The sequence below is a fragment of the Pleurodeles waltl genome, chromosome 9 (genome assembly GCF_031143425.1).
Source record: "Pleurodeles waltl isolate 20211129_DDA chromosome 9, aPleWal1.hap1.20221129, whole genome shotgun sequence".
Lineage (NCBI taxonomy): Eukaryota > Metazoa > Chordata > Amphibia > Caudata > Salamandridae > Pleurodeles > Pleurodeles waltl.
In genome coordinates, this window is record NC_090448.1 from 874,723,166 (window position 1) to 874,747,526 (window position 24,361).

Sequence of the window (24,361 nt, forward strand, 5' to 3'; positions counted from 1 at the left end):
GCGTCACCCCTCTGGCTAAGAGCCAGCAGCAGAAAAATAAAGCAATACTGAATATCGTTTTATTTTTCTGCTGCTGGCTCAGCCAGCATGTGAAAGGAAAGGCGGTGCTGGTACTTGGGAGGTGGGAGGGGTAATGAGAAATAGTGGGCACTAAGTGAGCATGTGTCTTTGGACGGCCTAAGACGGCTGTCCAAATACACATGCGCACTTAGGTTTCTCCAGCCTGGCTGTTTACACAGCCGGGCTGGAGAAACTGCACAGGTCCCATGGTTGTGTCTGAGCGGCAGTCACTGCAGACCAATCCTAACACTACTTTCATGCTAGCTTTTGTATGAAAGAAGTGCCATGCGGGGGAGCCTGTCCTGGTGTCCCAGCAAATGCTGGGACACCAGAACAGGAAAGGAGGCCAAGCGAGGTGGCAGGAGAGAACAGCGGCGGCAGTAAACGGTAAGATTAAAAAAAATATATATATATTTATTCCTCCCATCCCCCCCATCCCGCCAGCCCCCCGCTCCTCCCCTTGATATATGCCGCAGCCGCCTCTGTGACTAAGGCAAAAGCTTGTTTAGGCTAGGATTGTTTAGACTGGATGCCCATCTCCTCTGTAAGTTCCTGCATCCACTTTAGTTTCATAAAAGCCAAAATATGTTTATTTGTGTTTACAGTTTACGCCTGCAGTTATATTTGTTAGCCAATGGTAAAAATCATTTGTTAGTGATTGTGTCTCATTATTTATAACACACTCCCTTCCGTGACCCTCCCACCTCTATAAGCTGACCCCTCTTCAAAAAGGCAAGCTATTCAACACTGCTAACCATTCTTATCGGAGAAGAAACTATGAAAGCCTAGAATTTAATAAAAACATTGGCTGTTATTGCAGCCATAAAGTTAACAACAGATAAAGTCCAGAAAGTCAGCTATGCGTTGTAAGCAGGTGACAGAACTGTAGAAGAGGCTTGACTTTATCTCTGGACTTTAATAGCAGGTAAAATCTACTAGCTGGCTTTAAAGAAACATGGAGGAACATGAACCCATAACCAACAAGCATTGGCAAAGCCAATAGGTCTTGCCTATGTGAGATATTTTGGTTTGGCTGATGTTTTTCGCTATGTTGCCAAATGGCTGAAAGTAATGTAAAAAAGCTGTATGACACAGCGCGAGTTGTCTGCATTATACCACTTTTTTTATATTCAGTTATTCTGCACTGAAGCTAATATTGCAGTATAATTGCCCGAAAAACATTGACAAAGCCAATAGATCTCACAAAGGTGAAACCTATTGGCTTTCTCATTGCTTGGTATGGAATGCCATATGGTAAGTTGTAAGTATTTTCATAGTGTTTACAACAGCTGAAGTGCTAATGTTATAGAATGGAGAATACCCTTGCCAAGGTGTTACTGTGTCTCGATTCAGAAGTGTTTTAGGACCATACAAAACTTGTGAAAAAGTGCAAAATAAATGCACTGATTGTAACACAAGTTGTAGGACACAAAGTCCAGTAGGTTACAGACTATATTACAGTGATGCTTTAGGCTATGTGTTACTTTAGGTGCAGTGGTTACAAAAGAATCAAAACATAACTCCTGACTGCTTGTTCAGTAGTAAAATATAAGAATTGGTGTTCAGTTGGTTTCCTAGAGCTTTTGGCCCCTCTGCCACTTCACCTGCTGCACCATTCAAATCGTGGCTCCCCTAGTGCCTGCAAGGTAACTGCGCTTAAGACTGCTTGTTTAGTGGTAACATATAGCAATAATCGGTGTTCAGTGGGTTTCCTAGAGCTTTTGGCGCCTGTGCCACCGACCCGCTGCACCATCCAAATCGTGGCCCCCTAATACCTGCGAGGTAACTGTACTTGTGACTGCTTGTTTAGTGGTAACATATAGCTATAATTGGTGCTCGTGGGTTTCTTCGAGCTTTTGGCTCCTGTACCACAGCACCTGCTGCACCATCCAGATCATGGCCCTAGTGCCTGCAAGGTAACTGCACTTGTGACTGCTTGCCTAGTAGTAACATAAAGCAATAATCAGTGCTGTGTGGGGTTCCTACAGCTTTTGGCCCCTGTGCTACTGCATCTGCTACTCCATCCTAATCATGCCCCTTGTGCCTGCAAGGTAACATGAGAAAATCGTTTATATCCAGTAATGTGTATGTTCTGAAAAAGGCCCAGTTGCAGACGGAACACATATTATTTTGTAGGTAAACAAACACAAAAGCTTTCATAAAAAGTGCCTTTAAACTTACCTACCCCTCCCAAACAAGTTGCCACATATGCCTTAAATAAAGGCTATGCTTTACACATCAAAGTGAAAACCAAGCGTTAAATTGTGTTACAATGTGGCTGTCTCTTTTCTGTGAAAAGTTCTTATCCTGTGCCTGACAGTAAATGGGCATTAAAGAGTGTAAATTGCCCAAGATTGCCATATGTTAGGCTGACGCTGAGACTGAAATGCAGTTGTGTACTTTGTACATAAAAAAGTCAGTTTCACAAATTAAATGGGATCAAAGTAGAATTTTGCAAAAAACGTGCAAATGTGTTGTGCAGATGAAGAACAAGATACCTTTTGAGATGGCTATGTCTAAAATAAAATACAAAAAGGGCACAAGCAAGCTCCATGGAGAAGAAGGCTGCATTCCTCTTTCCTATAATGGCTGTCACTTTGAAGTCAGTAGAAAGCAAAACAAAATAACCAGGCTGCCTGGAAAACACAGCTTGACATTTGTCCTTGGTCCTTGAATGCCCACAAATGACCCAGATAATAACAACATTTAAGGTCCTGTTGACAGAAAAGGACTTTGTGGAAGAATTCAGTGAATACAGCTTTCTCTTCGTGTGGGACAAACTGAACCTGGACAGACTAAACCAAATAAAGCTAGCAAATGGTAAGCAAAAAAACAGGAGTTAAAAAACCACAAAGCCAATGGCAGGCAAACAGGCAGAATGCATCCCCAGGTCAACTTTTTGAAACTCCCCAAATGTCTTTAGCATACCCAGACAGCTGAGCTGTCTGGTAGGCTGCGACCTAAAGAGTACACGGAAACATGATGTTGTTTACTGTATGCTTGTGCACCACAACGTATTAGAAATTTGCACTGTTACCTCGCAGCAAGTTTGTTACACTTCCTATAATTGTAGAATTTATTGGCAGATCAGGATTGCTAGAATGTATTTTAATGATTATAGATATCTTGCACAGACCTACGCCAGTGGATAGTGTAGCATCTCACATAAAATAAGATAATGGAAAGTTGATTAACCACAATGTATAGGGAGTGCAAGTGGGACTTCATTCTCTGAAGGATACAGCAAAATAGACTGCAACATAACGGGAGTACAAGGTGGACCTTATTTTTCGATCTTCAGGTGTGGGTTGAAGGATGGGTTGTTAAACTTTTCCGGAATGCTACTATAATGAGAAGGCCAGATGGCATTATTTCTTTTGGATTTCCAGCGGGTTCCTGATTTATCTCTATTATTTTTTTCCCATTCGTGGTATGGAGTTTATTATTTGGGTACTTGGGCAGAATGTGACAATGTCTGAGGGTCAGCTAGTGTTCCAAAGGTCAGCAGTAGATAAAAAGTTAGTTTGAAGAATTAAAAAGCAGATAAGAAATGTTATGGTATTTGTACAGGGCAGTATTCTAAGTGTATTGTTATATAGATCTGTCGAATGTTTGAGGTGTATCACAACATGATTCTGAGGTTTCAGTTTCGGACCAAAATCTGAATCTTCATATGATGAAATCATTTGGGAAATGCATTTCTTGATAAACCTGTTGGAGATTGACAGAATGTAAAAATTATTCGCTTAGGATTAGACAGTATGTAAGTGGTGACAGAAGGTCCACTTGACTGCAGAGAGCTAGTTGCCCTTGCTAAGCTGACATTTTCCCTATTTTTCTTACAACCTTTAATGGTCCTTTATGCCTAAACACCGTGCAATGAGGATCTTCTTGACAGCAGAGAGGTCTACATTGATCCACAGCGGGCACCCTCATTCATTACTGTAGGCCTTGTACCAACATTCTTTTTTATAAGCACTTGAGGACTGAAATGCCAGCCATCAGACTTATCGGTTTTGTTAGAAACACTTGAAAACTTAGCTAGCCAGACAGTATATTAAATTTAATTTATAGAAGATTTTAATATGTACCCGGGATTAATTTTGCAGCCTGCATTAGCCTTCACTGTGTTCCATACACAATGTATAGCTTTACATTATTTTCAGAAACTCTTGTCTCCGTCGTATGCAACCCTACCACATGGCACGTGATTCTTCCAGTTGATTAGATTTTTCAGTCAACCAGGCTACATAGGTGGCATTTGAACACAGAGGGCACAGCATGAGCTTCTTTATTACTTGGTATAAATCTGTTTTCCAAGCGTATTCAGTTAGATGTAGATTTGGTATGCATGGCACTAAATATTTCTTTTTTGTTTATTTCTCTTTTTTGTAGTGTTTAGAAAGAGCAATGAAATTTGCATTTGAAGAGTTCCATCTCTGGTATCAGTTTGCGTTGTCCCTGATGGCATCTGGAAGGGTGAGTCTAAATAATCAGTTTCATTTTTTTTTTTTTTTTTTTTGTTGGGGAAGCCCACTTCATTACATTCTCCTCATTTGGAAAATATCTGGTGCGCCATCTACTTAGTTTAAAGTTTACTAATCTCTTTGTCTATATGCCATCAAAATATGTGACCTGCACAAGCTGAACCCTAAACTATACCCCGAAATACATTGCCCATCACTGCTTCCAGTCTTGATCTTTGCTATGTACCTAATGGCACACCACATGTTAAACTCGACCTATACATCCACTCCAGTGCTCCCCTGATCTGGAGAGGCACCTCTGGGTGTATCTGGTGGTTCTCTTTGGAAGCACAGTACAGTTGGTTCTACCAGGCCTAGCTCGGCAGTGAATTAGCAAGAATTAAAGGTGATGGGATGGGGTAGAAGCGTGATTGCGGATGTGACCCTTTCAGGAGATTTTGTTTCACGGGATTAACCCTCACCTGAGGTTAGAAAAATAAATGCAACCCATCTCTGCTTCATCCTTTCTGAGTACGTTACTTTAGGATATTTACAGTACCATCCTTCAGGTCCTTTGTTTAGGTTTTTGCTGTTGGAAGTAACTGCCATTTTATGATGTATTGTTTCATGCAGGAAAATGGCAAGTTTTAAAAATTCTCAATTTGAGATGATAAAGGAGTTGAGGCACTGATTTGCACTGAATCGCACTGCTTATTAAAGTGAGAAAGCAACGGTTAGATTTTGGGTCGCAATATTGTACAGCCAACATTACCTAGAGGCGGCATTGGCTAATCCTGGCTCTTGCATTTAGCTCTTGTGAATATTCATGTCGTAAACTTTCTAAAGACTGTTATCTGCTCACCATGATTTGATAGCTCTGAGGTACCCCGTCTTGGTTACCTCAGTCTGTGTCCTACCAGGAAAAGTCACTTTGGATCAGTGTTATTCCAATGTCTGGTTGTTTTTGCCCTCACAGAAACTGCTGCCCAATCTGGATCCAGCTTGCATTCCTTCATACAATGCGCTGTTTATTATGACCCAGATATTTAATCTAGTAACGTTTATTGTTGAAGATACACAGTAATGCAACATTCTGTAGCAACCCAATATAAAATTGTGATCGCACGAGTTGTAGCCATGTCTGGACCCTGAGCTTCATGAAATGACACATTGCGTTCCATGATCTTTTCTATTTGTTTTTGACAGTCTGCTCGAGCTGTGAAAGTCCTGAAGGAATGTATCCGCCTAAAGCCGGATGATCCAACCATTCCGCTCCTTGCTGCCAAGTTATGCATGGGATCTCTGCACTGGGTAAGTCTGGTTGCATGGTGGCGGATTTCACAGGGCTGCAAGATGAGCTGATGTTTTCATTATTTCATGTGCCAGACTGACGAGGATTATTGACACAGTGAACAGCTGTGGCCCAGCAGAGTGGGCTAGAATCCGCACACACACACACACACACTCAGAACTTGACAAAACATAGGCACTCATGGACTCTACTTACAATACTATAAAGCTTTCCAGTTTGCTTTCTCACTAATTCTTGATGTGAAATCTATAACACTGTTGGGTCATCATCATTTTGGAGGAAGCCATTCTATTTACTCTAAACAAGGCGGCTCCAACAAATTGCTCGTGAGCTACCAGTAGCTCTCCAGCATTTTTGTAAGTAGCTCTCCTGTGTGCAGCCCTTCCTACTACAATGGAAACTTTTACTTAGATGAATTATTATTTGGATGCCAAAATTAAACTTGAGATGAAAATGTGTGTATTTTCAGAACTCATAAGCTGTTGTTTGGAGGCAAATGTTTGAATTTTCAAAATGTGTTTAAAGCTATTATATGAGTTGGAGCGATTTATTACTCCGATTATCACCCTGGTGCCAGAGGGGTGCAGCTCTGGCTGTTATGTATTACCTGTGTAGCGGGCAATACTGCAGGTAAACCTGCCTAATGCACTGATGGCATCACTGCTGACCATCTAACATTAGAAGCTCTGGGTGATTTTCACTAACCATACGTAGCTCTTGTTACAGAAAAGACTCTGCAATTCTTGTAGGGGAACAATAGATTCTCAAAAATAGGAATCTGATTCTCGTGCTTCTTGAGTTATCCTTTGTACAGTAAACTCCCAGAAATACATTTTTGGATGCTTGAGGAAGAAAAAAAGCAGTTAAGATTTTTATTTCTATCGTTATCCTGAGGCCTCTAGCATACCTTTATATGAAGACCTAGTATGGAGGCCAGTAGGCACCATGTTTATTTCGTTTAATTTATTTACTCATTTCAGTCACTACAGTTTTCCCCTAAAATATTAGCAAGTGAAAAATCAAAAAGCGAACAAACAAAAATACAGAAATGAATAGCAAGGGTATGTTTTTAGAAACGCAAACAAAACCTTGCATATTACCTACAATTTTGCCACAAATATTTCTTTCAAGATTAGTTATGAATTTTCTGTCCATTGTAACTGTCCTTTTTCCATTACAGCATTTGTTTTCAGCTCATCTTAGTTACCACCTTTCCAAAGAACGTACCTTTATAGTCGGCACGGTCTTCTTTTAAAAAACCTAACAAGTACATTCAAGTAATAGGTAATTGCCCTTCAGCTCCATCTCTTTTACATGCACTGCTCCACATAGTCCTGATGTTAGATTTTTATTTTATTTTATAATTTATCAATAAAAGTTTCAAAATTCATCTACATATTTCATTGTCATATTTCTGCAAGCAGAATCAAAACACTAATAACGTGGCACCGGTTACTGGGACATTACATCAGAAGCCTCAGTGCTCCTCTCCCTTCTTTCATCTGGCAGCTTAGTGAAGTGATCAAAACAATGGGGAAATAATATTGCATTTTTTTAGATCAACAGTAACGCATTAGAGCATTGCCTTGATATCATACATGCTGTTCAATCCAGTGCCCAAATTCGAGTTTTCTTTTCTATATTACTTTTGAAACTGATAGATTAATATCCAAATATATTACCCAAATTGGATGTTGTGAAATATGAAAATATGATAAGACATTAAGGAATATCTCACTCCAGATATGAATAACCATGTTGGGCTTGTACCCAGAGCTATTTTAAGATCGGCTAGTGTATTAAATTTGCCTGAACCCCTACTCCAGTGAAGGAGTACATTAATTACCATTCTTTGGATAACGATATCTCTAAGGTTTGGGTTTTGCAACTTAATTTAATATAAACAGTGCAGGGAACTCTGGGCTGAGTATTAAAGGAGTAAGTTGACTTATTCCATTTATATACAAATAACTGGTTACATACCACATTAGTTCTGTCAAAAACATTTGAGAGACTAAGCTCACACATTTTTAAATGACTTATGCTGTGAATTTTAAAATGTGATGCACTATTCTATCTATCCTGGTTAGTAACATAATGGAATTATTTATTTCCAAGGCTCCAGTTTGATCATGTTTGTCCTGTCATATGTGTTTTGTTCCTAAAGCAAATGATCAAGTTTGACTAATCTAAGTCACCCTCCCAAAGCGCATATAAGAATAGTAACGCTGCCCAAAAAACGTTCAGAACTGGGAACATGAACGGGCCTTTTTCTCCTAGCTAATATACGTTCAGCTATGGTACCTGCTAGTCCTACTTCTACTCATGTCATTATTCACAATTATGGCCGTTTTCTTTCTCTTTCATTATTTTTTCATATTCCCTGTTTTTCTGAAATTATTGAAACTGTACAGAGCATAATAGTTGTTTTTTAAACAGTGTACATAATGATAATGAAAAAATAAAACTCACTGTGGCAGCAGAATTTAGTAAACCATGATTTCACAATGTTGGATCTCGTTTAATATTCATAGTGCTAATCCTAAGTAAAAAAAAAAAAAAAATTGACACCTGAGATGGCTCTGTTGAGAGGTTTTAGTTTGCCACCTTTTAAAATCATAGCAATGTCCTTAGGCCCAAAATCCTAGTGAGACTTTTTTTTGATGTAAGTAAAAATTTTTATATTGTTATATGATTGTTTATTTCCTTTAAACTGCAGAACTATTAGTTAATTGTATACTCTTAGTACAATCCTATCATCTTACATAATAGTCTTAGCTATAGTTCAAGCGTGCATGCAGTTTTGCATGCATTTTGGGAATGTTTTCTTACGGCCAGATGTATCAGACTTTCTTTGCTATGGTGGTAGATCAGTACAGCTGCGGGTACTTTAGGTGCTGCACTTCATATTGTGTTAAAAAGATCAGGTATACTTTGCATCTTCATTTAAAACACAGGAAAACGTACAATATGGGTAATGCCTCGGTTCTTGAACTTCAGTACCTTTGATTCTTTTTTCCATACCTCAATATTTAGATTCTGATTGTTGCTAATTTTTCCACTTACTAGGCGTTGGGACATGTTACCTGTTCTGTTCAGTATTTAAGGATATCAAAGAAGAACATGTTATGGAGAAGGAAGAATTACTTGTAAGGGTTGTTCTAATGAATATTTCTACTGTAGTTTCTTTACAACATGGATCTTCCTAGGATCTCCCCCGTTTGAGCCATAAAAGAGCAATGCAAGACACCACTTGACCTGCTAATGTCAGATCCCTTTTTTCTGCACCCTTTGAAGAGGACATTCAGTGCTCTCCTTGGATTTTGTATTTGCTTTTTGATTGATTGGTCCTTAAGTGCCAGATGTGCTCCTACCCTTAGTAAAGACTTTTTATTATACCTTGTTTCATCTTTGTCTTCCTCCATTGTGTGCCTGGATGTCTTAGAGGGATAACACAAATGACAAGGTATGTTGTCCCTCCAGATTTTGCTCCCGGTCCAGCTCTTGGAATGATTCTGAGGAGATGGCCTCGCAGAGGTGGAGGGCCCTACCACTGGTGACTGTTTTACCTCTATCTTCTTGAAGGCCATTCCCCTGCCTGGTGTCGTTCCTGCTCCAGGGGCAGTTCTGTACCTTAGCACTGTCCTTTGACTTATCGCCAGTCTAGGTGAGAAGAGGCTTACCATCATAGCCTGGCTTCATTCCAGCTCTGTGCCCTATACATCCCCATGGTCTTCCAGCTTTACCCTGGCCTGCCGGTGACCCAGCTCATGTGTTGGGGTTAATTTAGACTTTGCAGGTGATGTTTCACCCTCCGTCTTCCACCTTTTGTGCACCTCCAAGTCGAAGGTGTCTTTAACCTCTTTCCCTCTGGTGACTCTTACCCCACCACAGGTGGACCTTGCTGGTCTTGTTGGCATCAGTTCGATGTCGGTAGCTCCATTTTAGCCACCCAAGGCCTTTTCCATTTTTTCCGCTTTGTCACCAGCTTGGTTCTGGGGATGGAGTCTTCTTCGACTCAACCTTCTGTTTCCTTTGTTCGCAGCTCTGTGAGAGACATGCTATCAGAGTTTTAGGACTTTGCATGCCTTAGGACTCTGTGTGTTCTTGCGCCTCCACGGCCAGTTTGAGGTATTCCCCATCACAGTGCCCTGTTCTGGTACCACTGTGGGAGAGGGAAAGACTGTTTGTGCTCCATCTTTTGCAAATGCATTTGACCTGGATTTTTATTCTGTCAAGGGCTTGGTCTCCGACTTTGAGTTCAAGCTCAGTTCATCCTTGAGTCGCCCTTAAAGAAGAACTTCCTCTCCTTCAAAACCTTGTCGTCCTTCCCCAGGGTGCTTTAATGCAGCATAAAGTAGGCCTGCTTTGGCTCCATATGTTATTGTGGGTCCCCCTCAGGTTTCACCCAGATGAAAATGCACTAGCAGTTTTGCCCTCCATGCTACTTAAGATAATTTGTTATGGCCTCCTTCGATGGTCCCTAGATGTTGAGGCATCTGTCTGGCTTCTTCCTTCTCTCACCTGCCTGAAAAGTCTGTCATATTAATACTTTCGGGAGTAGTATATTTTGTAATGTAGCTTAGGCCTGGATTCTTTCAATACTACGTGCTTTTTAGCACAGTACTGCCATGCCTGTTGTATGTGATGGTTTCACTCCTTTGGTGCTCATGTCAGCAGTCTTTTGAATACATGGTGTGTGATGTTTTTTATGCCGACTGACAACTTCACCTCACTGGTCATGACTCAGCGCATTCTGTCACCAAGCCTGTGTCCCTTTAGCAGCCTCTCCTGTGAGGCTCAGGATGTCCTGTTGAATTTACCCATTGATAGTTTTCATCTTTTTAATGCAAGGGCTGTGGCGTCTCTCCAGACCTTTGGGTTAGAAGGGGCCTGTGTTATGAAGGAGTGAATCCTTTTTATTGTTGACCATGGGGACAACACAGAGAATGTTGCTCCAGGACTAGGTCCCATAGGCCACAGGTGTGTGCGATAGACTTGAGTATTGGTTGGATCTTCCACTCTCTCCAGTGGTTCTTGTCCCCTGTTTGTCTTTGGACGTGAATTCCAAGTTGCACCCTCCAGCTGGCTAGATTGTTCTGTTGGCCTTGTTTCTGCTCTTCCCTGGGGGCTGCTCATGCTGTTAACCAAGTTGTCTTGGTTTTTTACTTGATTTCAGTTTTGAGTGATGTACTGTTCCCCATGTTACTGTGCTGTCAGAGACTCTGCAGTTTGGTTCCTATTTGAGTGTTGACTAGATACCTATTTGAATGGGATTTGCCAAGTTCATGTCCCCCTTTTGGTGTCAAGTAGGTTGAAGATGAACACCTTTTGGGTATTTTTACTTCTGTTCTTGTATACCATGTTGACATTTCTTCTTCTCGTTTAGTCTTTTTGTACACCTTAGATAAATTGGAGGGGGTGCTCAAGATTGGCATGGCTTAATTGTTGTTGATATTACTTGTGCTTTAAGCCTGCCTGATGAGGTGGGATGTTTCATTTGAGTCACATTCCTGCAGATCGAGCCCTTGCTTTTCATGCTGTTTTTCCTTCGCATCTTGGACAATGGTGTGATTACAGTTCTTGGTCACCTTTTTCTGAAGGGGCCTTGGTTGGTCATGTTCTGGGTGCTTGTTGAAGCTGTTGCACAATTGTTCTGTCAGTGCTGGTGTTTTTTTTTTTTCTCTAAATGAGCTCCATTATTTGCTTTCGCGGTTGGACCTTCCTGGTTCCCTCTAGGCTGTGTTAGTTTGGGAAGACAACTTGCAGTTGCTGTTCCCATTTGGAACTTTTTTTTTATGCACTGACCAGACATGGTCTACCTGTGGGGCCCATGTTAGGACATGAAGGGAGACAGTTCAATACAGATTTAATTTGCAGAGCACTGCATTACTTTGGTGACCCTGTTATTGCTAATATTTATCCTGTTCATTTGTCTTATTGCCTGGCAGTCAATAAGGGAGGTGTTGTCAATGTGCTCTTTTCTTTGTGCTCTTCTGGCTTTGTTTACCTTCAGCTGCAGTGGCATCTATCTCCTGGGCTCTGTTGTGGCCAGTTGTGTGCTTCTTTTTGAAGGTGGGTATGGTGGCAACCTTGCTCCATGTTCCCTCACACATTTTGGAACCTTACTACTTCTTGGTACCTTTTTCTAGGGTTTCTTCAACTAAGCTTTCTAGTCTTTGAGATGGTGTTAGAAATGGGGTCTCTAGTTGGCAGTCGGTTTGCACCCTGTCCAAGTATGGACCCTCACTCTAGTCAGGGTAAGGGAGATACCCTCTCAGATAACCCTTGCTCTCACCCCCTTGGTAGCTTGGCACGAGCAGTCAGGCTTATCTCAGAAGCAATGTGTAAAGCATTTGCACATAACACACAGTAATAAGTGAAAACATTACAAAAAGACACCACACCAGTTTTAGAAAAATAGCCAATATTTATCTATATAAAACAAGACCAAATACGATAAAAATCCAACATACAGTAAGAAAAATATGAATTCTGCAAGATTTACTCAAAACTACAATTCCTTGAAGTCGATAGCTCCACCTGGGGCTATAACAGTGTTGTGATCAACGAAACTAACAGTTCAGGCCGGCCGCGGCGTTGCGGGCCAGCTATGGTGTCGGGAAGACCCGCAAACAGTACCTTGGATTTGTAGGGCGTCGTGATCCTCGTGGTGAGCTCCGGAGAGCGGTGTGACTGCTGTCGGTGCAGGAGTCGTCAGGCACTTGAAGTCACGCACCTCGGGGATCGAGCTCCGGGCTGATGAGATCAGGTGCGCTGGCGTGGATGGAGTCGGGGCTGTGGTGCAAAGCGGGACGATACGACGTGCGGTGCCCACAGGACACGGTGCAGGCAGCGACTCGGTGACAGTGTCCTGCGACGTCGGTGAGACCAGGGCTGCGGTGTGAAGTGGGGCGGTGCAATGTGCGGTGTCCACAGGTCACGGTGCAGGCAGCGGCGTCGTCGTTGCGGAAGCGCTGTCGTCGGTAGGCCCAAGCCAGCGGGGCGAGATGGGATGGTGCTTCGTGACCCTCATGAGCGGTGTCCACAGGCCACGGTGCAGGCAAGGATGTCTGGTGACGACACTGGAGCCGATGGTGCTGGCGTTGGAAGACTGGGGCTGCGGCACGGGACGGGACGGTGCTTCGTGCTCCTCACGAGCGGTGTCCACAGGCCACGGTGCAGGCAGCGGCACCGGTGTCAGCAGGAGTGACATCGTCGGGGATGCCCAGGCTGTGGTGTGAGCAGGTGACGCCGGAGTGCAGGGCCCACAGGTCATGGTGTAAGCAGCGGCTCGGTGAAGTCGTCCGATGACGGCGTCGGTGAGACCAGGGTCGCAGTGCGAAGCGGGGCACTGCGACTCCGTGCGGCGTCGGCAGGTCAGGGTGCAAGCCAGCAGCATCGTTGGCAGTGTCGCAGTGGTTTCTCCTCTTGAACAGCACAAAACGCACAATTCCCAGTGCTGCAGATCGAGGAAGCTGAAGTCTTTGGTGTCCCTGAGACGTCCAACAGGAGGCAAGCTCTACTCCAAGCCTTTGGAGAAATCTCTCAAGCAGGACACACAGCAAAGTTCACCCTTTGCACTCTTTTAAGGCAGAATCAGCAACTGCAGGCCAGTCCAGCAAAGCAACACTGCAAAGGGACAGTACTCCTCCTCCAGCTCTTCAGCTCTTCTCCTTGGCAGAGGTTCCTCTTTATTCCAGAAAGATTCTAAAGTCTGTGGTTTTGGGTGCCATTCTTATACCCATTTTGCCCTTTGAAGTAGGCTTACTTCAAATAAAAGTCTCTCTTGTTTGTGAAATCCTGCCTTGCCCAGGCCAGGCCTCAGACGCACGTCAGGGGGTCGGAGACTGCATTGTGTGAGGGCAGGCACAGTCCTTTCAGGTGTGAATGACCACTTCTCCCTCCCTTCCAGCACAGATGGCTAATCAAGATATGCAGGCTACACCCCAGCTCCCTTTGGGTGAACAGCCCAACTGTCAAACTGACCCAGACGGGAAATCCACAAACAGGCAGAGTCACAGAATGGTTTAATCAAGAAAATGCCTCCTTTCTAAAAGTGGCATTTTCAAACACACAATCTCAAAACCAACTTCACTAAAAGATGTATTTTTAAATTGTGAGCTCAGAGAACTCAAACTCCACTTGTCTATCTGCTCCCAAAGGGAATCTACGCTTTAATCATATTTAAAGGCAGCCCCATGCTAACCTATGAGAGAGATAGGCCTTGCAACAGTGAAAAACAAAATTGGCAGTATTTCACTGTCAGGACATATAAAACACATTAGTATATGTCCTACCTTAACCATACACTGCACCCTGCCCATGGGACTACTTAGTGCCTACCTTAGGGGTGTCTTATAAGTAAGAAAAGGGAAGGTTTAGGCCTGGCAAGTGGGTACACTTGCCAAGTCGAATTGGCAGCTTAAAACCGCACACACAGACACTGCAGTGGCAGGTCTGAGACATGATTACAGAGTTACTAATGTGGGTGGCACAACCAGTGCTGCAGGCCCACTAGTAGCATTTGATTTACAGGCCCTGGGCACCTCTACTGCACTGTACTAGGGGCTTACCAGTAAATCAAATATGCCAATCATGGAAAACCAATCAACAACACAATTTATACAGAGAGCACATGCACTTTAGCACTGGTTAGCAGTGGTAAAGTGCCCAGAGTCCTAAAGCCAACGAAAACAGGTCAGAAAAAATAGGAGGCAGGAGGCAAAAAGATTAGAGATGACCCTGTAAAAAGGGCCAGGTGCAACAGATGGTAGTTGTATGCTGTGTTGTGGGACCCTTAAATATATTCAACCCCGTCTTCTGACTCATTGATGGGGCTCGGGTTGTTTTGCCCTTAGCATTTGTGCTCACTGTTTGATTATGGTTACCTTTCCGGTCTGGTTTGACCCTTACTCATTAAGCAAGATATTGTTTCTGAGTGAACTTGTAGTGTCTGGCCTGTCCTGTGACACATTTGGTCTTCTCCTTTTCTCAGATGCACCTTCTTGGTTACTGCTTTGTTATTTATTCATGAAGGGATTAATATGCAGGAAGACATATCCATCAAAATAAGAAGTTCTCCAGCATTGGATATTGCATAAATTCACTTACTTGAATAATTCCCTGTCATCCAGCAGGGAGTCTCATAGTAACTTTAAAACAGAAATATGATCAAACTTCCCTAGGAATACATTGAAAACATTTATTTTAGTAATAATTCTTTAGCTTCATCTGAAATGACCTAAATTTCAACCCATGAAGTTAAGGCACACTGATTTACACAGTCCCAGAGGCCACTATACTTTAGAGTTTTTTTTCATAACCAATTTTATTGATTTTACATCTGAATAAAACAGGGCACAGGTTGCATTCAGTATAGAAGCACAAATTAGTTACAGTGTATGGGTAATCAAGAAGCATATTTCATAACATCTGCTTGTAGTACAGCCATTCTAGAACCCCCAAACTCCCCGATATACTCGATCATGTTTCTTAGGGCAACCTCTAGCCTCGTACACTGCTTTTTCTTATTGGGAGCACAAGTCAATCCCTCAACGCCACTGCGCCAGTCCCGGGGCCACAGGGTTATTCCACTTTGTTGCTGTGTCGCTTTTGGCAATTTGCAGAGCTGTTCCCAAAAATAATTTTTCGGCCCTTGTGCCCTCCACACCCTCCTGGACCCCCAACAGAACCACCAGGGGAGAAAAGGAGACCTACCATCCCAGTAAGCTCTCTAGTCATACTTGTCCAATAGTTTTGGATTTGGGGCAAACCCAGGGCACATGATAAAAGTCAGCTGGGAAGAAACTGCAGCGGGGCAACTTGGTTCAGGGAGAAGGCCCACTCCATGCAGTCTCTGTGGAATTAAGTACACGCCATGTAAGTAGTAGGTCTGAATCAACCACAGTCCGAAAGAGATAGTGAGAGTCTTAGGTGCCTTCGGGCGTCTCTACAATCCTGCTCCTCTAGTGGGCCCACCCAATCCTCCCATTTGGCTCGGAAGCGGTCCGGGGTGTCACGGGTATTCTTATGGAGTGTACGGTAAATCTGAGATATTTTGCCCTTCCCCAGGGAAGCCCATCAGGAGTTTAGCCTCTAGGGAGTTAAAGTCTGGTAGCAGGTCAGTACATGGGACCCGGCCGACAGTGTAAGTACCTATAAAATTGTGTGGCTTAGAACGCGTATTCCTTCTGAATTTCTTGGAAGTATTTCATGTGTGTTCCTGTCCATACGTCGCCCAGTAGCGATAACCCTATCAGGTCCCATTTCTTAAAGCCTTGAAGCTGCGTAGCGTCCCCTATCCAGGTTCTGTGCCAGAGGGGAGTTGGTCTAGTAAGCAAGTTTGCCCAGCGAGTATGTCTTAGTGCAGCTCTCCAGGAGGAGATCGCTAGATTAGTGATGGTGGTGGTGTCGCGAGGGATAGGCTATCCATAAAGCATGTTTAGTATTTGGGGAAAGCCCATCAGCGATAGCTCCAGACGATAAGCTGGATCTGACCATCCCCTGTTAAACCAGTTGTGGAACACCACTAGGTGTGAGACTAAATAGCAGAAGAAAAGATTTGTCATCCCCAGGCCCCCTTCAAACGGGCCACACTGGCAGGTCCGAACGGCCAGCAAGGCTCTGGTACCACTCTACAGGAAAGAAGCGGCTATATGCTCTTGAGAACTGAACCACGCTTGGGTATATTGAGCGGGGTGTTCTGAAAGATGCATAAAAACCTTGGTAGGGTCATCATTTTATATAGAGTGATGCAGTCCACTACGTTCAGTGGGAGGGACTGCCACTTGTCAAGATCTTGTTTTGTCCTTTTCACTAATGGTTCCATGTAAAGGTTCGAGGAGAGTTCTGGCAGCAGCATCGCCCAGATTCCCTAGTATTTAATGCTGAGTCTAGGGAAGGGTATGGTGTCCTGCCAGTCAAAGCAGTCTCTCGCAGGTGCAAGGGGATCAACACCGACTTGGAGGGTTTGAAGTGAAGGCCCAATGTCTCCCCAAAACTTTGGAGTAGACTTAGGCAGCGAGGACCTGACTTCGTTTGGTTGGCCAAATGTAGCAGGACGTCGTCCGCATGCATGGCAATTAGATCGTCCTCCCCATTGTCCCAGTTCCATCCCCGAATCTGTTCATCTGTGCGGATCATGTACACCAGCGGTTCGATTGCAAGAACAAATAATAGGGGTGGCAGGGGGCATCCCTGTCTCGTTCCCCTTCTGATAATGAAGGTGTCCGAAAGGGTCCTGCCAATCTGCACTCTGGCTATAGGATTGGAATATAAGGCCTGCACCTGCCCTCGTAACTGCGGTCCCAAGCCCACGCGTTCCAGCACTGCCCCCAGGTGTTACCATCTTACCGAATTGAAGGCTTTCTCGAAATGGAGAAATAGGAGTGCCAGGTCGGTCCTGAGCTGTTGTTGATGGGCCAGGGCCACATGTAGACATCTGGAGCAATGACTGGTGCCGTGTGTCAGCATAAAGCTGCATTTATCCAGGTGTATTTGGGTGAAGAGAACCCGCCGAAGGTGCGCTGCTAGAACGGGCGCCAATATCTTAATTTTGCATTTGAGAAGAGAGATTCTGTAATAGGCTGAGCAGGAGGTGGCTGGGGGGTGTTGCGATTTCGTACTTACTGCAATGGTGGCAGTGTCTATCTCGAGCGGAAAGACTCCATTAATCTCCACCTCTGTATTTATGGCCAGTAATTTTGGCACCAGAAGATCTTTAATGGCTTTGTAATATTCTGTTGGGAAACCTTCTGGGACCGGGATTTTCCCTGATGCCATTGTGGTTAAAGCTGTTGCTATTTCTTCAGTTGTAAGGGGTTCTTCTATTATTTCTGTTTCTGATCGGGGAAGCTTGGGGAGAGATAATCCCACTAAGAACTGCTTGAGGGATTTTGTGTCTTTAGTGTCTGGTGCTGTATATAAGGTGCTATAGTATTTGGCAAAAGCCTGCACTATTGACATGGTCATGCACAGTGTATTGCCTTCTCGTCTATAATTTCAGGTATGATCCTGGGGGTTTGGCTATGGGAAACTAACCAATATAAGAGTTTACTGTTTTTGTCCCCCCCAACCATATATCTTGGCCATCGTGATCCTACAGACGTGTTTAGACGCCTCTAAAGAGAGGTGGCATATTTCTTATCTAATTAATTTAAGCTCTTGAATTGTGGCCTCCACATGTGTCCCCTCATTCCCATTGTCTAGGCGAATGGCACGAGCCTCCAGATGGGTAAGTTGGGTGGAACTCGCCGGCTGGTGTACACAAAGATAACTCTTGACAAAGCCTCGTATCGTCGCCTTACCGGCTCCCCACAATATTCCAGGAGACAAGACCGAGTCTTCATTACCCTTAAAATAGTGTTGTATTTCTGGCTAAAGTGCTTTTGCATAGGCTTGGTCCTGTAGAGACCAGACTTTGAGGCACCACATTGGCTGTAGCCCATCTTTTGAGGTGCCCACATTTAGCAACAGGGGGGCATGGTCGGAAATACCTCTATGCAAAATTTGAAATTGGTTGAAGCCTCGACAGTCCAGCGTGGGCATAAAGATCAGGTCAAAGCGGGACTGAGTGCGATGAGCCGCGGATGTGTGCGTGTATTGTCTGTGTCGCGGATGCCAAGTTCGCCAGACATCACACAGTCCCAATGAGGTATCCCAGTCCGAGAGGTGTAGAGCGCTCATGCAGCAGGCCATGGAGGGGAGTCCTGATGCATCTTTCGCCGGTATTGGGACTGCATTAATTTCCCCCCTATTAATGTCAGACCCTGGGGCAGTTTCAGAAGGTGCTCAGAGAGGATCTGAAAAAAGAGTGTAGTGACATCGGAGGTGCGTATATAGTCACTAAGTTATTGGTGTGTCCCTCAAGCGTACTCATTAGAATTAAGAATCTTCCTTGTGGATCATGTATCATAAGGGAAATCGTCAGTGGACAGGACTTCCACAGTAAAATGGCGACCCCCCCAGAGCTGTCACGACTTACGTGCTGCTTTATCCTGGAGGCCGCAGAGCGAGTGGCTTGGATCCTGTTCTTGAAGGTTCGGCCTTGGCCCAAGTAGGGGCGACTCTTTCTGGTAGCCACAGTGCTGCAGGCAATGGGTACGCCAAGAGCAGGCCGTGCCCCTCAGAAGTAGCGCCAGAGGGAAAAAAAACATGAAAGGGGAAAAAATCTCCACAAAGAATGTTCCTAAAACAGGAACAAAAACGAAGAGAATATCAGCAAGAGCAAATACAGGAAAAAGTATTCTGAACTGACGAGAACCAGCACAGGAATACGAGGAAGCAGGAGCAAAGACACCATACAAACAGAAAGTATTGCGGCGCAAGGAGAGAAAGAATCACAGCCCTTAAATCCCAACAAACAGGAAACGACCAACAGGAAGTAAAAGGACACCATCATAGATAGGGAAAAGCACATAGAACAGAATGGACTAGGAACCATAGAGAATAGGGAACAAGGAATGCTGGGAAGAGAAAGGAAACATGGGAAGGAGTAAAAAACATAAAGGAAGACACAACCAGATGTCCAAGAAAAGAAGAAAATAAGAAAAGAACAGGTGAGTGGGGGGTCAGATATACCTGACAACGCGGTGAACAGCAAAAGAACGAGGCCCCCTGCCCAATTTGGGGCCTCTGTAAGCACACAGCAGACTGGGGGCGCGTCGCATCAGATAAACGCGTGCTGCGGCCCGAGTCGAAGGTTCGGCTCGTGCCGCGCGCAGTGGCGCGACAGTAGGTCCCCCCCCCCCCCGAAGGCCCAGGTTTGTGCAGAAACAAGCGGTGAAAACGACGAATCAGAAGAGGTGCGTGAACAGAAGATGCATCTTTCCGAGAGCATTCACTGAGAGGGCAGCCCTTCCAATGAATCAAGTACTGAAGACGTTTGTGAAAGATCTGAGAGTCACAAATCTCCTGTATCTCATATTCAGGTACATCATCCACTAACACAGGAGGAGGACAGGGAAACTGACGAGAGTAAGGATCAGGCACATAGGGTTTTAGCTGAGAAATATGAAAGACCGGGTGAATTCTCCAGGTACGAGGCAAGTGAAGACGGACAGTGACGGGATTGATCAGCTGAAGGATTCGGAAAGGACCTTAGTAACGAGGTGTGAACTTATTCTGAGAAAGGCGTAAAGGTAGACATTTAGATGAAAGCCAGACTTTATCCTGAAGGTGATATTCTGGAGCATCTCTCCGTTTCTTGTCCGCTGTTCTCTTCATGTATCTCTTGGTGTTCAACAAGTTAGAGCGAATTAATCTATGAATCTGTAAAAGTCGTCTGGAGAATGAAGTAACAGGAGGAGGTAGACTGAGGAATAGTAGGAAAAGAGGTAGGATGATAGCCATATGAACAGAAAAAAGGAGTGACCTTGGAGGCACTATGGACAGAGTTATTGTAGGAGAATTCAGCGATAAGGAGGTAAGTGTTCCAGTTGCTCTGAGTAGAATTACAAAAGCAGCGAAGGTACTGTTCCAATCCTTGGTTGAGACACTCAGTCTGTCCATTGGTTTGAGGATGGAAACCCGATGAGAGTGCTATGTTGATATTCAGTGTCCTACAAAAATGTTTCCAAAACCGGGAGATGTACTGAGGTCCCCTATCAGATATAATGTTGTGTGGAAGTCCATGGAGACTGAAAATATGATGAATAAATATCTGACTTAGTTCTTGGGAATTAGGTATTTTTTCAGAGCAGTTAAGTGAGCCATCTTAGTAAAGGAGTCTATGGTGACCATGATAACTTGGTTTCCTGCTGATGGAGATAATGAACACATAAAATCAGTAGAAATGGTGTGCCAGGGAGCCGGTGGAACAGGTAATGGTTGTTGTAATCCTGCAGGTCTGGTACGGGGAATCCTTACTTGAGCACATATGGGACAAGCCTGAACGTATCTTTCGACATCTGATTTCCAGATAGGCCACCAGAAAGATTGCAAGAGTAATTCTTGTGTGGCTTTAATGCCTCTATGGCCAGCAACTGGTGAATCATGGCACATTTGTAGTGCCTTTTCTCTGACTCCATTAGTAGGAAGAAACAACAAGTTATTTTAATAATAATATCCTTGCATCTTATATATGTTCAGTTTCTTTATTTCTTGATCAGTCAGATTGGAGTATTTCAGTTGTACCTCATCCAGGAAAGACTGAGCTAGTCCGATGATTTTACCGGGCTCAAGAAGGTACTGTGATGGGGTAGAAGTACAATCTGGATAACGGCGAAATAGGGCATCAGCCAGAATGTTTTGGGATCCAGGAATATAAGTGACATAAAAGTCATACTGACTGAAGAAGAAGGCCCAACAAGCCTGACGACTGTTCTGGCATAAAAAGTTACGCAAACATTGTAGATTGCGATGGTCTGTTCGTACCTCGAAGGGCTCATTGGAACCCATAAGAAACTGTCTCCACTCAAGGCAGGCTGTTTTTAGGGCTAACAACTCCCTTTCAAGTACTGAGTAAAGTTGTTCCGACGCAGAGAGTACATGGGACAAATAGAACACAGGATGTTCAAGACCGTCATCTTCTTGCTGTTGGAGTAAGGCATCTCCGATGGCTCTTTCGGAAGCATCTGTAATAACAATAAATTGTTTGTTTGTATCTGGGTGCCTCAATATCGGGGCCTGAGTGAAGGCTTTTTTTAGACTCTGAAAAGCTTGTTCAGCCGGCTTGGTCCAGACGAAGCCTTTCTTTAGATTTTCCTTTTTTAATGTTTGAGTTATGTGGCTGGTTTGTTCTGCAAAGTCCAAGATAAACTGCTGATAAAAATTAGCCAATCCTAAAAAACATTGTGTTTCCTTAATAGAGGAAGGAGAAGGCCAATCTATAATGGCTTGTACCTTTTCTTGGTCCATAGCTATGCCAGTGGGACTCAGGTGATATCCCAAATATTTGACTTCGGTCTTATCAAACTCACACTTTTCGGCTTTACAGGACAGTTGATGTTCCCGGAGTCTTTGGAGGACCTGTTTAACATGAGAGGAATGAAGTTCAGGACGTTTAGAATAAATAATGATATTGTCTAAATAGATGACAACCGTATGGTTCAAGAGATCAGAGAATACTGAATCCATAAACCTCTGGAAAATGGAGGGGGTATTAGTAAGACTAAAAGGCATAACTGTGTACTCATAATGACCAAATGGGGTCCGGAGAGCAGTCTTCCACTCGTCTCCTTCTTTAATAAGTAAAAGGTGGTAGGCTCCACGAAGATCCAGTTTGGTAAATCGTTGAGCCCCTCTGACTGCCTCTAGGATATCCTTAATGAGAGCCAAAGGATAACGGTCCTTTATAGTTATCTTATTTAGTCCGCAAAAATCCAGGCAGGGAGGAAGATCCTTCGTTTTCTTGGGTACAAAAAAGAGAGGTGCCCCAGCCGGTGAGGATGATGGTACAGTAAGACCGCTATGTAAGTTTTCTTGAAGATATTCTTTTAGCACTTGTCTTTCAGGTTCAGTGAGTGAATACATCCTCCCAAAGGGAACAATAGCTCTGGGTTCCAAGGGAATAGCACAATCGTAATCGCGATGTGGGGGTAAAACAGGTCTGATTGGTTTTTGGAATACATCTTGAAATTCTAGATAGTGATCAGGAACTTCTTGAACAGTATTGATGGAACACCCAGTAATACTTCCAGTAGGCATCAACTTCTTGGGTGACCAATAAGTGTCAGAAGCAAAGCAGTTCTCATGACAAAACTGGGAGGACAGGGAAATAGTCCGGGTTTCCCAATTTACATAAGGGTTATGTCTTATGAACCACGGATTTCCCAAAATGATAGTATGACTGGGGGATGATATTAGATCAAAAGAGATGTTTTCTTGATGGTTCCCAAATTGTAAACTCAGTGTCATGGTGGTGGTATCGACTGGCCTGGTGGATATTAAAGACCCATCCACTGTGTGAACTTGTTCTGGAGTTTCTTTGGGTCGTGTTGGTATTTGTTGAGTCGTGGCCCAAGTCTTTTCCATATATATGCCACTGGCACCACAATCAAGTAAAGCCAGTGTTCTCTCTTGACGGCCATCCGGTAAATGTAACGTCACAGGTTACATAAACAAAGTAGTGGCATTGACCTTGAAAGAACTGATGGAAGGTATAGCTGATGATCCCGTCCCCTCCCTTCTTACAGAGGACGGGAAGTGGCGTTTCCCGATGGCCTTTGAGGACCAACGGGGCAGGTCTGGAGTATGTGGCCGGCAGCACCACAATACAGGCATAATCCCCTCCTATGTCTGTCTTCCCGCTCGCTAACGGAAAGTGGTCCTCGAGTGGTATCCACCTGCATAGGTTCGCCTTCGGCGTCTCTGGCGGGAGGACGAGGTTCCTCGGGACGATGCATAAAGGCACGGGAAGTGCTTGGCTGAGATGGTCCTCTACTCTCTCTTCTCCATACGTCGCTCTTGGAGACGGTATTCGATGGAAAGAGCCTGATCCATCAGACCACGAAGGTCTTCAACTCGGGTGGAGTGTACCAACTCGTCTTTGATTTCTTCTTTAAGTCCTCTACGGAATAAAGCCACCAGAGTTCGTTCCACCCAAGTGGTCTCAGCTGCTAGCTGTCGAAAGCGGGTAATATATTGGAGGACATCTTGTGAGGCTTTATTGATGTCACATAAAATTTCTTCCGCAGAGGCCTTCAATCCTGGACGACTGAACATCTGTTTAAACTGACTCACGAAGGCAGGATAGACAGATAATACTGGGTCATTGGAGGATACCATCGGGGTTGCCAAGGCAGGACCGGATAAGGCACTGATAAGATATCCCACCTTTGTCTTGTCGTGGGAGAATTGGGTGGGTCGGAAGGCGAAATACACAGTTAATGCATCAAGAAACTCTCGCAGCTTAGTTGGTTCACCGGAGAAATGAGGAGTAGAGGTGGAGACGGCCGGAACATCCGCACTGCGAAAGGCCAAAGCTTGTCGTAAAGCAGCATTCTCGTTGCATAATTGTTGCAGTTCCTGAGCCTGTTGCTGAATGGTTGCCAAAAGAGATTGATCAGGATCCTGAGCAGCCGCCACTGTGTCATCCATGATGTTAGACGACGTCGGGAGTATTTGGCGCTGCAATCTGTCACGACTTACGTGCTGCTTTACCCTGGAGGCCGCAGAGCGAGTGGCGTGGATCCTGTTCTTCGAGGTTCGGCCTTGGCCCAAGTAGGGGCGACTCTTTCTGGTAGCCACGGTGCTGCAGCAATGGGTACGCCAAGAGCAGGCTGTGCCCCTCAGAAGTAGCGCCAGAGGGGAAAAAAAACCTGAAAGGGGAAAAAACCTCCACAAAGAATGTTCCTAAAACAGGAACAGAAACGAAGAGAATATCAGCAAGAGCAAATACAGGAAAAAGTATTCCGAACTGACGAGAACCAGCACAGGAATACGAGGAAGTAGGAGCGAAGACACCATCCAAACAGAAAGTGTTGCAGCGCAAGGAGAGAAAGAATACAGCCCTTAAATACCAACAAACAGGAAACGACCAACAGGAAGTAAAAGGACACCATCTTAGATAGGGAAAAGCACA

The 24,361-nt window shown here is 44.2% G+C and overlaps 1 protein-coding gene across 1 annotated transcript in view; it reads left to right on the plus strand.

Annotated features, from left to right (window-relative positions):
• TTC7B (tetratricopeptide repeat domain 7B) overlaps nt 1–24,361 on the plus strand; it is a 1,338,716-nt gene that overhangs the window by 608,427 nt on the left and 705,928 nt on the right. Inside the window, exons 10-11 of the mRNA XM_069208186.1 lie at nt 4,456–4,539; nt 5,733–5,837. Of these exons, the coding sequence (XP_069064287.1) occupies nt 4,456–4,539; nt 5,733–5,837 (189 nt within the window). The remainder of the gene's footprint in view (nt 1–4,455; nt 4,540–5,732; nt 5,838–24,361) is intronic.